This window comes from Sciurus vulgaris, assembly GCF_902686455.1.
Source record: "Sciurus vulgaris genome assembly, chromosome: 2".
NCBI classification, from domain to species: domain Eukaryota; kingdom Metazoa; phylum Chordata; class Mammalia; order Rodentia; family Sciuridae; genus Sciurus; species Sciurus vulgaris.
This window is the reverse complement of record NC_136462.1, coordinates 17,060,238-17,073,065: the sequence shown is the minus strand read 5'-3', so window position 1 is coordinate 17,073,065 and position 12,828 is coordinate 17,060,238. Positions and strand designations below refer to the sequence as shown.

Sequence of the window (12,828 nt, the reverse complement as noted above, 5' to 3'; positions counted from 1 at the left end):
CAGCCATGTGGAGAGGAAGAAAGTATACTAACTCCTCATCCTCCACAATGGGAAGTCAATAACTCCTAAACCAAAAGTTCCAAAGGTTTCAATACAAACGTGGTATTTAAATACAAGGAGAGGGACACTGAGATCATCAAAAGACATGAAAGCCATTGTCTCTCGGAAGGTGGAAAAAATGAGATGGGGCAGGAAAGTGGTTTTCCAAAACAGACTTTGTAGAGCACTTTGGTTCTACCATACATAACTTTAGTAAGAAGTACGATCTTTAAAAAGAAATTTGAGCTCAACAGAGCTGACGGATTTCAACCGAACGATTCGTATTTCTCACCCTAGCCTTTTCGTTTAGGTCCTTTCAGACGAAAAGCTCCCTAACCTTTCATGCCGAAAGGAGATTCTTCGTTCCCCTTTGTTTTTTACCGAAAGCCATGTAGTGACTGTTCACTCGGTAGTGCTTCATGAGCCTCCTTTCAGCCTTGAACTTCCTCTACCCTGCACTTGTACTCAAGCCATCACTAGGGACAGCCCACAGAGGAAAGGACAGTAGCAAACGAATGGATACCTATGGTGGTGATGACGGTTCCAGCAAAGAAAAAGGCACTTCCCAGGTCCCAGTGACTGTTGCTGTTGGATGAGTTTCCTATCGGACTGACTCCCGCATTGTCAGCATCAAGGGCGTGCTGCAAAGGAAGGGGAAAAGCACGAGACTCGGTTAGAATTTTTTTTTAATCTTCCAACAGATTGCTCCCCTGCTTAAGAAACTACAATGATCTAGTGACACTGGTTAAGCGGATGAGGGTATGATCAGAAAGCAAAATATCACTCACCCATTCGTGAAAATTAGAAAATGAGTTTTAGGTAGAGGGGGAAACTAAGATATAGAGCATGGTCCCGTTTATATATAAACGTGCGGGCACGCAATGGCCTGGGTCACGTAAAACATCTACCTATTGTCCTGCGTACACATAGAATGTTCTAGAATGCTCATCCTGATTGGTCATTTCTGAAAGGCAGGATTTTAATTGCTTTTTTCTCTCTCTCTCTACTCTTCACTGTCTTGTTGGAATGTTTGATGCTGAGTTAGTTTCAACAGCACAGGAGTTAAGTACTTAAGCTCCCAAGTCAGGCCCTCTTGGCTCTGCCTATTATTAATTGTGCAACCTTGAGTAAGTCATTTCAACCACTCTACACCTAGTTAACTCATTTGCAAACCAGGGAGGAGATCTTCCCCCACAGAGTTGTTGAGAGGATTAAGTGAGATAGATGGTCCATGTAACTGATATCCTTAGCCCAGTGTCTGTCTATTAGGGTTTAACGAAGACAGTTGTGTTGTTTAATGACAGGGACGGTCCTGAGAAATACATTGTTAGGTGATTTTGTCCTTGCATGAACATCATAGAGTATACTTACATAAGCTGAAGCTGTTATAAAGTCACTGGGCGATGTGAGCCAATGGGACCATCACCATCTATGTGGCCCATGGTTAACTGAAATGTGAAGGGAATCGCTGTAATATCTACGCTTTCTCTCTCTTTCCCTCTCTCTCTCTCTCTCTCTCTCTCTCTCTCTCTCTCTCACACACACACACACACACACACACACACACACACACACTTTGTTCTTTTTTAAAATAAATTCCAATGCTGGCTATGGGATTTGGAATTCCATGTCTTAATAGTTCCACTACAATGACGGCTCATTCTCATCTCTCGCCATCTTAAAAGTCTCCACCCCGGGCAGGACACCTCGGGAGATGTTCCCTTGTTCCTCTGTACCTTCACTTATGCAAACTCTGCCCATTTTTTCAGGGTCTAACCCAGGTCCTACTTCTGAGAGACTCAGTCTGTACATTCCAGGCTCACAATTGCCCGCTTCCCTGAGCTCACATTTCTGCACCAATGACACATACACTGAAAAGTCCTTCCCCAGCTTCAGCAGGAGCAGAGTAAGATGCAACACCCCTCAGCCGCACTTCCTGAACTGGCCCAGCCACACCGCTTCAGGCCAGCAGAGATGAAGGGTGGTCATTTGCAGTTCAGGTCCATGCTGTCTAGTTCAAAAGGAGCTGTGTGAGAAGGTGGCAGGTGGAGGCTTCAGAGAGGAAGTGACAGACATATAAACTATTTCTAGAAAAACAACAGACACTCAGAACCCAGGACAAAGCTGGAATAAATCTATGTAGAAGAGGCAAGACACAAATACTGAAATGTGGTTACATTCATCCGCAGCAATGCCCATTTGTTTAAACAGGCACATGGTGGCTGTCACAAACCAGACTGCACCTGAAAAATCCATATCCTTACATTTTTCCTTCAATAATTATATTTAATGAGCTATTTCAAACTCTGTAGACCAGGGACAAGCAGCCATTTCTATAAAGAGCTAGAGAGCAAATATTTTAGCTTTGGAAATCTGTATACAGTCTCTGTTACATATTTTTCTTTTTTTCATCACTGCTTAAATATTCAAAAATCATTCTTAAGAAGGCAGGCTGCAGGTACAAAAATGAGCAACAGGCTAGATTTGGCAGTCAGACAATCAACTGAATGACAAGGGGTAAAGATCTCTTGTGTAAGCCTTTGGACGATCCTTTCTTTCTTGCCCCTAAGAATATGGAATATAATGCAGAATGTAGCAGCCACTGTTTCTAACAGAAGTCCTGGCTCCCTAGGATTTAAAATCCAACTGCAAGGGAGGTGTACAAACAGTCTCTACCAATGGTTTAAACCCACCTAATTGACAAGGATATCAATAAGGATCACTGGCTCAATCAGACCTATGTTCTACTCAGCTTTTGAGGGGAGGTAGATGGTGAGTCCTTTCCACTAGTAAAATACCCCTTCTTCACTGTGCTGTGGGAGTACCATCAGACCAAACCACAAAGCCTCAGCCTGGTGTTTATTTCCTCATTATCCATCCAGCTCCCAATGGGCCCACTTGAAAACAATACCCCAGGGACAGTTACAGGCCTCAGTCACTCAGGTTGTCTCAAATCACACCATCAACACCCAATATTTACATCACCCATAAAACTGCAAGTCTCCCAGTGCTGAGAATCACACATAAACATCATAAGCAGGCCCAGCACAGCACACAAAAATACAGATTGGCAGAAAAGACAAATGAGATGATTATTTGTTTCATCAAAAATCTAAAGTAAAATGTCTTTTCAAGTTTCATTTTTCTTGAATTATGCAATTTATAAATATTTAATGTTTACATATGTAACCCTCAAGGAAAGTGTTTATCATTTAAAAGGGAAAGGAAACTAACATTTATTAAGTGCCTGCATTTAGCCAGGTGCATTAGAAACATCATTCCATTTCATCCTTTCCAAAACTTGCAAGACAGTAGTATAATTCTCACTTTAGAGATGAGGAAACAGGCACAGAAAAGTTAACTAATTTTTCCTAGGTCACACAGCCAAGAGGTAGAGAAGCCATGATTAAAATCCCATTAGCCCAAAGTAGAGGTTTCCCCTTTCTTCTATGTATGGTGCCCAGAACACACTCCACTTTTCCCACTTCCATCCCCACCTCCAAATGGAGGAGGAGGAGGAGGGTAGCCATTGTCTAAGAGTTTGGGCCAAAGGGACTTTTCAAAGGATCATTTCTAATTAGATGACATCCTTGAACATGCAAGCAGAGATCCCAAACTTCACTGGCCTGTTGGACTTGGTGAGAACTTAACTGCTCTGCACTAAAAATAAGATTTAAAAAATAAATGCAATAAAATGGGGAAAAGACTGATTTTTATACTCTGAAAGAGAGTGGGGCAAAGAAAAGACAAAGAAAAGCCTGAAAAAGAATGAAAAAAAGAAATGGGCATCAATTGACAAGAGGGAGGGTCAAGCTCAGGAGCAGCGATTTGGGAAACTTGTGAAGAGCAGCTTCATCTAATAACCAATTTGAACTTGCTTCCTATCTGTGATGTAAATTCTTCTCTCTCCCTCAAACTTCAGTAAAGAGGGAAACATACCCAAATGTCTAGAGGAAACATTTTTTTGAAAATATATATAAGGGTTGCTATGGGCACAGTGGTATCACTGAAGATCTGAAGTAACTCACTTGGAGTAAGATATAGAACTAGAAGCAAGAAGGAAAAAAATAAGCTCTCCTAAAAGTGCCCAAACTTGTAATAAGGCTTTGGATAAACCCCAACTCCAGAAGTCTAGTTCTATCTAAAATTAAAATGAATTGGCAAAACTGGATATCATTTGAATTAGAAGCATTGTTTTTTTAAATTTTAACTAATATATAGAAGTTGTACATATTTATGTGAGGTTTTGACAGATGTCATAAATTCTGCAATGTTCAAATCAGGGCAGACACTATATCCTCAAACAATTATCATTTCTTTATAATGAAAACGTTAAAAACCCTTCTAGCATTTAAATATATATATATACACACACACATATGTAGTAGAAAAATCATTTCTAACTCAGTGAGTATAATTCTAAATGAGTTCATAGTTCTAACTTCAACAAATTTTCTAATTTCCAGTGATCTTAATATTTGAGCTCAACTAAAACATTTTAAAACTAAATGCATTTGCTTTAATGCTTTTAATCTCTCTGTTTGGGCTGCAAAGTAAAGATAAGCCAGCTCATTAGGAACGTCTGAGCATACAGATAATGAAATAACTCAACCGAATTGTGTACAGTTGAGCTCAAAAGAGGTTATAGGGTAGAGGTTCAACCAACATCAGCATCAGTTCAGCTCATGATCTCAGGTTCAATGAGCATCAGCTGTTCACCAACAAGTTCAACCACCATCAAATTCAGAGAGGTTCCATGAGCACCAAGATAGATGAACGGATGGATGGACAGAAGGATGGATGGATGGATGGATGGATGGATGAATACAGAGCTGCCTATAGATAAGAAGGCATTACTTTACATTTCAATTCTTTTCCTTCTTGAACTTCCTTTCTAGCCTCTAAGTTGAAATTTCCACCACCACCCAGTGGCTTATCATTGAGGAGTGAATAGGAGTGAATACTAAGGCAATAATAAATGAATAAACAAACTAAAGTAATAAATATAAGCATATATCTTCCCAGAAGGGTAAGAGGAAAACATTTTACAAATCAGACAAACACAAAAGTCACCCCCAAATGTGTGTGTAACATTTTTTTTTTTTTTTTACTATTGGGGAAGAGACTTGGAGAAGAGCAAGCTCTAAAGGAATCTGTATCTCTCTCCTCTCTGCTTCCTCCCTTCTCCCCCATACCCTGCATTAAAACCACCTTGAAAGTATAAAAGAGAAATTGCAACCTCTCACAGAGTCAGCCAGGTCTGAGGCTGATGGGAAGGAGAGAGGAGGGGGAGGTGACTCTCCCCCTGGCACGACCCCTCCCAGGTTTCTCCCATGAGGCAATGCTGGCTGCATAAATCACTGCTCCAGACAGCACAAGACACTATCATGAGTGTTCACACTGCCCTGGGATAAACGATGGCCCACAGGGGACCACTAACTGTCTGGGGCTTTTCTCCTATGATCTGTGTACTCAGTGAGATCATCCATTTCTCTGTGTCCTTATGGGGCACCAGAAAGAAAGACAAACAAAAGTGGAACGATAGTCACTCAGTTGGTCTCAGATTAGCCGAGGACAACAAGGAATCGTGCCACATTTATGGGCACCAAGGGCCAGGGTGACCACTGGATTTGCTGTCCAAACCAGCCCACTTGCAGACTGAAAGTTAGGTTGTTATCACAGCCCAAGTGTAACCCAGGATGCACTTTGCTAATGGCTTATACCACTGGGACAAAAAGAAAGGACCTCATCTGAGGACACGGGCTCTCTCTGTGTCCCCAGCGTTCTTCATTCCTACAGGGCATGGTCAGCAAAGGGATTTAGGAATGACATATCGAGTCAGGATTGAGGCAGGCAAGGGTGTGAGTGTGGAAAGTGACGTCATAAGTGTATTTAAAGTAGCACACATTCAGTTCTTAATGCAAAGAAAGCCACAGGTCCTTTGATAAAGGCCTGGTGGACCAGATATACTATAATTCAAACATTCCCTTAATGATTCGGAACCCCAACAACAGGTGGCAACCTCTCTCCATTCCTCGCTCATCTGTGGCACAGAAGCCTCAGGAGAAAGTGTAGGCACAATATTAATTTGTTTGCCATGATTGCTTTTTCCTTCTCCTGCTTCCCAAGTACTTCACAAAAAAGATTTCACCAACCCAGAGATCAACATGCTGGAATTGGGGGAGAGGGAGCTTTGTATCCAAGTGCAAGGCTGCATGGGAATATTTCCAACAACAGAGGGAGGGAGAGGAAGTTGGGAACCACACCCAGTCAGCACTTCTGTGCGCTGTTCAAAGACGTCTTGGCTTCAGTACAGAGGGGCAGAGAGTGTAATGCCTCAGGTATTATTCTTGCAACAGAGAAAGTTCTTGGATAAAGTGACAAATGTTCAGCCTGTGCAAGTTACTCAGCTTCTCTGAGGCTCGGTTTCCTCATCCATAAAATGAGGAACTAATACCTTCATTGGGGGGTTGTTGTTAGGATATTTTTAAAATGCATGTAAGACTTTGGGCATGGTGGCTTGTCATTCTTATAGGGTAATAATAGTTACAGGAATCTTTTCAGGGCACAAACTAGTGCACAGATGAATTCATACCTCATGGTGACTATGTTACTGTTTTCATGGGACACATGAGACTTAGAATAGTTCCTGGTCCACAGCACACACCGGGTCATGGCAGAGATAGCAAGCAATGCTATTAGAATTGTCAACTGGAAGACCACCATGCCAAACTCTGGGAAGGCAGCTTCTCTCAACCCTGAGTTCTTCTTTCCCCATTTCAGACACTCAACTCAGCTCTCCACTCTTGTTTACACTCAACGGTGTGTGAGAGGACAACGGGGAACAGAAAGGAGGCCACACTTCCTGACCCTCCACCCACGTAGATGAACAATATGGGGGTCAGGCCCATGTTGGCCTGAGGGGACCTGCCATAATCAAGTGGCCAGCCAAACAGCCATCCCACCTCAGTCTTCAACAAAGAGATGCCACATAAAGGCAAAGAGAGAGGGAACTTCAAAGACATGGTGAATGTTAGGATGGTGTTTATTTCCCTGCTGCCCTGAGTATTTAGTTATGTGCAAATATTTTAGCCTTTCCTCGGGTCCCCCAAGGGAGCCAGGTAGCAGGCTTTCGTCAGAACTTAACAGTCTGGTTATAAAGCTGCAGCGAAGGCCACCTGCAGAAGGAACAGATGAGCAGAGAATCTGGAAAATAAGTGGAATGCAAGAGGGGCTAGTCTGCACATCCGTAGCACATGGTCACAGGCTGGCTGGCTTTCCTTGAGACCCCAAGTTAATCCTTTGGGTAGAGGGTGTTCTAAAACTCAATTCATTAGCACCTTGAATGTGTACTAATAACTAATCTATCTAAACACCATCATGGGGACCAAGCCACATTTGGGGAAGCTTGTTTATTTTCCAAATTGTACCTTATCATGTAGAATTAATAGTTTCTCTTTAACTATATGGAAGGAAAAAATAAGAGGAATTTTAAAATACAAGGAAAGCATCAAGTCCACTAAGGAAGCAAGACTGGATGCATCTGCTCTGATATGATCAATAACTTTCAGACTAACTAACCATCACCCTTTCATCTCAGTTTGGACTCAGCCTCTACAGACTGAATAACAAATTTCCCAAGTGATGTTGAAAAAAACACCTGGTCCTGAAGAGAATGTTTAATGTCTATGCCCTGCTATCTCTACATTTGAAATTATTCCTATTGCACATGAATCTATCCAATTTCTGCTAATAATATTAATAATAATAAAATACATAATAGGCTACAAAAGCAGGTGTAGGAATTTTGATTCATTGCACTTTGAACTAAATGGAAGATTATTATTTCTCCTACCGTCACTGCATTGGAGAGGGCCTGAAAGTTAACAGATCACTAGTGACATGATTAAAAAAAAGATGATCCTACTATCTTGGTTTTCTTGGAGCTGTTTACTTAGGACTCCTTACAACTCTCAAGTGCTCAATGTTAATCTCAAATTAATACTTAATGCCCTGTGTCCCCTCCACCTTAGAGAATGAGTGTCAGGACCTACTACCAGCCTATCTCTGAAACATAGTTTGGTAAGGGGACAGACAAGGAAGTGGAGACCATCCCAGAGACTTTGCAAAAAAGTTATAAAATACCCATAACAATAACCATAGCAGCCAGCACCTACAATGTGCTAGAATCTTATTCATTCCTCATGAAAAATGCTATAATAATACATCTTATTCCTATTCTCATTTTATAAATGAGACAACAGAAAACAGAAGAAGGTTGCCCATGGTTATAGTGGTTAGTAAGTGACAGAGCTGAGACTAGTTAAAGTCCTCTCTTTTAACGCTAGCCTTCTCCTGTCTTCCACAACTAGCCCTCTGTCCAGCTTGTAAACATTTTTCTAAAGTTCCTTTATTATGTGGCCTTCTAGGACAATAGAGAAAAATCAGAACTTTGTCCTCATTTAAAAACAAAAAGTAAAATCCTTGCTTACTAAGTCAGTTAACCTGCACCACAAGCTTTTCATCTCTCTCCATTTCCATCCAGAAGGAAGGGAGAATAAACGTTCTATAGACTGAATAGCTGCCCTTAATTGCAGACTGAAAGATAACTCATGTACTTTGGTTTTAAATAGAATATACTGACCCAGCCTCAACACCTTATGGTAAGACACAAAGGCACGTGCCTCCAGGGGACAGCCAGGAAGCAATCATCACTCTCTATACTCTCCTCACAGGTGGACTCCATGCAAGCCAAGTCAGTCTTCCCAACCACGGACTAGAGCATCATGGGTAAAAAGCATAGGTCCAGACTGCCTTGTCCAGATCTCAATACTACCTCTCACTTAAGCTTGGCCAGTTATTTAATTCCTCTGTTCCTTGTTTCCTTACTCCTGTCTCAAAGGAACTCGTTGTAATGACTACATGAGCAACTGTATGTAAAGCACATATGGGAGTAAACACTGCGATGTTAGCTAGTAACACAGTCGATGCTCTACTGCAAGCTCCTTAAGGATAGGGTGATGACATCTTGCATTTTTTTGCTATTTTTTGTCATCACTGGAGCCTAAAAGGGCACCTGCTTCATGACAGGTATTCAGTAAAGATTAGTTATCTGAATGAATATATTTGATTATACGTAAGGAGAATAGTTGTACACGTCACCTACCATCAAAATCTCATTGTTTCATTGAATACAGAAATGCTTTAAATGAGAGCAAACACATGCACATTTGTATAGAAATGTGGACAGGGTACCATTCATTTTGGAGGTCTGGTTTTATTTTTGTGGGAGTTTTTGGGGTTTTGTTGTTTGGAACAGTGAGTTCTCGATTGCAAATTCATTTTCCAGTGGCATGCCAATTTCCATTAGTTCTTTAATCTCTGGCTTAAAAGCTTTAAATCTTCTTCACTAAAGAGTGATGGAGTCAACAACCCTGGGGATAAAAACAATAATAATAATGAAGTGGAGGCCTGTAGGGGCAGGCCAGGGGTTGCAGGTCTGATCCTGCAAATACTGAACAATCTTCTGCATGATCGATTCACTGACAAACAGACAGCGCCTCTAACTTCAAGGCAACAGCCAGAAGGAATCACTTCAGCCCCTCAGAGCTGTGTCCTTGGTCCCTAAGAACCCAGACCTGTTCTCACCAGAGGTCACCTGCTGCCTCGGATCTTGACTAAACTTCCTGGACAAAAAGCTGCTTAGAAGAGAGGCAGCCTAGAACAGAAAAGGACACTGTGGAGCCACAGCTAGGATTCCCATGGCCCAATGCATGACATCTCAGGTGCATACTTTCTGACAGACTGCTTTCCTTAAAATCCCACATTCCTAAATGTAAAGTTTTGGGGATTATAAATACCCCCAAAGAGAATCTGCTCATGCATAAAGAAGACAGAAAGTTTTGAAGGAAGTATTACAACCAGACCAAAAAGAAAGGGCATTTCTATTCCATAGAAACAAAAGAATTTTCTGCTTTGCTTCTGCAAAAGTTCTAAATGAAGGGCTCTCAGTCTCCAATACAAATGCAAGAAGCACCATTGCTTCATTCCTCAAAACTTACGCATCTTCCATTGACTCACCACTGGGCCAGAAATGTGGGATACATCAAAAAGACACAGAGAGCTCACAGTCATGGAAGAAAGCAGATGATAAAAGCGAAGATTACCCAATAGAGCCTTAATAAATGTAGTGAAAATATGAATGTCTAATCTGTGGGACCAAGTGGGGCACCACCCAACATGGAGGGCCCATGCAGGGTGCCTCCAGGAGTTGAGTTTCAGCTCCACTGAGGACACACCAGGTCAGAAACTCAGAGAAAAACACTAATCAGAGATCCAACTATGGCGTCCCATAAACGTTTGGTTGTTAAATGAATGAACAAATGACTTAAAACCAGCTGCTAGCCACCACTGCCCTGCCTTGGGTTTATATACATGAGGATCAAAATGGTAATGAACTCATTGACAAGATCCATTTCACCCCGACGCTTGAAACCATGTAATTTCTTAGGATAAAATCCAAAGTCAGTCTCTGCATGGTCTGGCCTCTGTCTGTTGGCATTCAGGTCTCCCTGCCTGGAATCCCTGTCCTAGAGTCAGTTGTCCTGCTCAGGTGTGCCATGGCTCTACCCACCTCTCCTTTGCAGCTCTCATCCTGGTTTTATTCGCACATTTATGTGATTGTGTGCACAAGGTTTCCCTCTTCCACTACCGACAAATGTATTTTTGAAGCCATGATGCTTTTGAAAGATGATGGGGTACTATTAACAATTACTCCAAAATCACAAAAAGTGGACATTCTGTCTTCCCAGTTGTAAACTCCAAGAGGGCAAGGACCAAATCTGTCTTTTACTCACACTACACCCCAGCACCTGTGTGTATCTAGAAAACAGCAGTCAATACATTCATAGAATGAATAAATTAATAAATGAGTGAGAGAGTGATATGGGTCTTGGAAGAAGAGAATGGTAAATGCTACAGCCTTGGGAAATGTTTGAGGATTATACAAATTACCCAACATCTGCTTCTAGAGACAAAGTTTTGGCAGTTCACGATATCTAGCCCTCTCTATATCCACAGAATAGCAGCTTTGGTCACCATGACCTCAAAGGTCCACAACCAGGACCTCAGCATGGAACTCAGTCTTCTCATGCAGCTGCCCATCTCTTAAAATGAATCCTCCTCAACCCAAACATGGTGGTGTCAGAAATGAGTCAGAGTGCCAGAGACAAACAATCAGTACCAGGGTGTCCATGGACACCCTCTCTGTATCCGAAAGGCTACAAATCTAGCAGGGAGGAGGGAAGAAGGAGATCATGTCAAAAAGCAAGCACCAACCCCCACCAGGGAAGTTTCCCCATCAATCATTTGAGTGGATTTTCCCTAGTGGGGAGGAATTTGCCTTGATCCAGCACACACTCCATAGTCCATGGTGTCTAGCCAAGGAGAGAATCTAATTAAGAGTGCATGAGTCCCGAAGTCAGAGAAATCCAGGTTCAAATCCTACTTTTGCCACTAGAAAGGTATGAAAACTTTACCCTCTGTTAAATGGGGCATTAACTGTGGTCACCTCTTGGGGCAATGGGGGGAGTCACATGAGGCTCAGTAATACATACAAACTACCTACCACCCAGCCTTCACACTCAGTGTTTAATGAATGATACCAAACAGTATTCATTAAACACAGTCTAAGGCCCAAGCACTGAGCAAATACCCAGTACTCCATTTGGAAAGGATAAAAATCACTTAGAAAAATAAATTAAAAAAAAAAATCACTTAGAGGTCACAAAGTGAAAACCAAAGACATAGCTGCTATTCACCAACATAATCTGTCACGGAGCCAGTCAGAGAGGGGTAGACAAAGCAAGATGAGAAGAGACATCTTCCCCAAAGGCCCACGCTCCAGGCAAGTCCAGGCCAGGTTATGCCAGGCAAATGAAAACATCCAGACTTTCTTCAGAAAAAGAGACTACCGTGAGCAGAAGGTGCTCATTTTAGACTCTGCATCTTGTACAACCAGAGAAATCAAAAGTCGTGCTCCATTTGTGTACAATGAGTCAAAATGCATTCTGCTGTCCTGTATAACTAATTAGAACAAATTAAAAGAAAGAAGGTGCTCATTTTAAGGACAAGAGCGTTCTAAGAAGCTAAGTAATTTGCCTGAGGCAAAGACTGAAGTCAGCCAGGAAAGTCAGCATTTTAGGTGGTAAGGTGACCTGCTCACTCTGATAGGATCACATCCAGACAATCAAAATGGAAAATCCTATGCCCTCACTAGTGGGCACCTCATCTGACAGTAAACAACTGCCGATGAACACCCTCCTTCAAGATGTTCCTATTATCAGGAGAAACAGCAGCTAGGTGACCACAAATCTCCAGGGACAGCATTTGAAGTCCAAAAACATCTGAGAATGCACATTCTAAAAAATGACTGCTACAAATCAACACCCATAAAGGCTGCAGCATCCCTCCTTTCCCATCACCAGCAAAGACTCTTCATGATCTATTCTTTGAGGATAACAGAAGATGAGTCCCTCATGACTCTCTCCAAGGCCAGTGGCACCAAGTTTCTCAGACAATTGTACTAGGAATAGGAAGACAGGCAAATGTGACACTTGACAGCATGGAGTAAAGAAGTTCTCAGGACAGAGGGACTGTCAAATCAAGTTCATGTAAACTGTAACTCCGAAAACACATTTAGGGCTGGGGATATAGCTCAGTTGGTAGAGTGCTTGCCTTACAAGCACACAGTCCTTGGTTCAATCCCCTGCACTGAAAAAAAAAAAAAAA

General features: G+C 41.9%; 1 protein-coding gene across 4 annotated transcripts in view; it reads right to left on the bottom strand.

Moving 5' to 3' along the window:
- Positions 1–12,828, bottom strand: part of KCNK10 (potassium two pore domain channel subfamily K member 10) — a 134,192-nt gene that overhangs the window by 57,608 nt on the left and 63,756 nt on the right. For all 4 annotated transcript variants that reach the window (XM_079129276.1, XM_079129277.1, XM_079129278.1 and 1 more), the window contains exon 3: positions 563–680. In XM_079129276.1, coding sequence (XP_078985402.1) covers positions 563–680 — 118 coding nt within the window. The remainder of the gene's footprint in view (positions 1–562; positions 681–12,828) is intronic.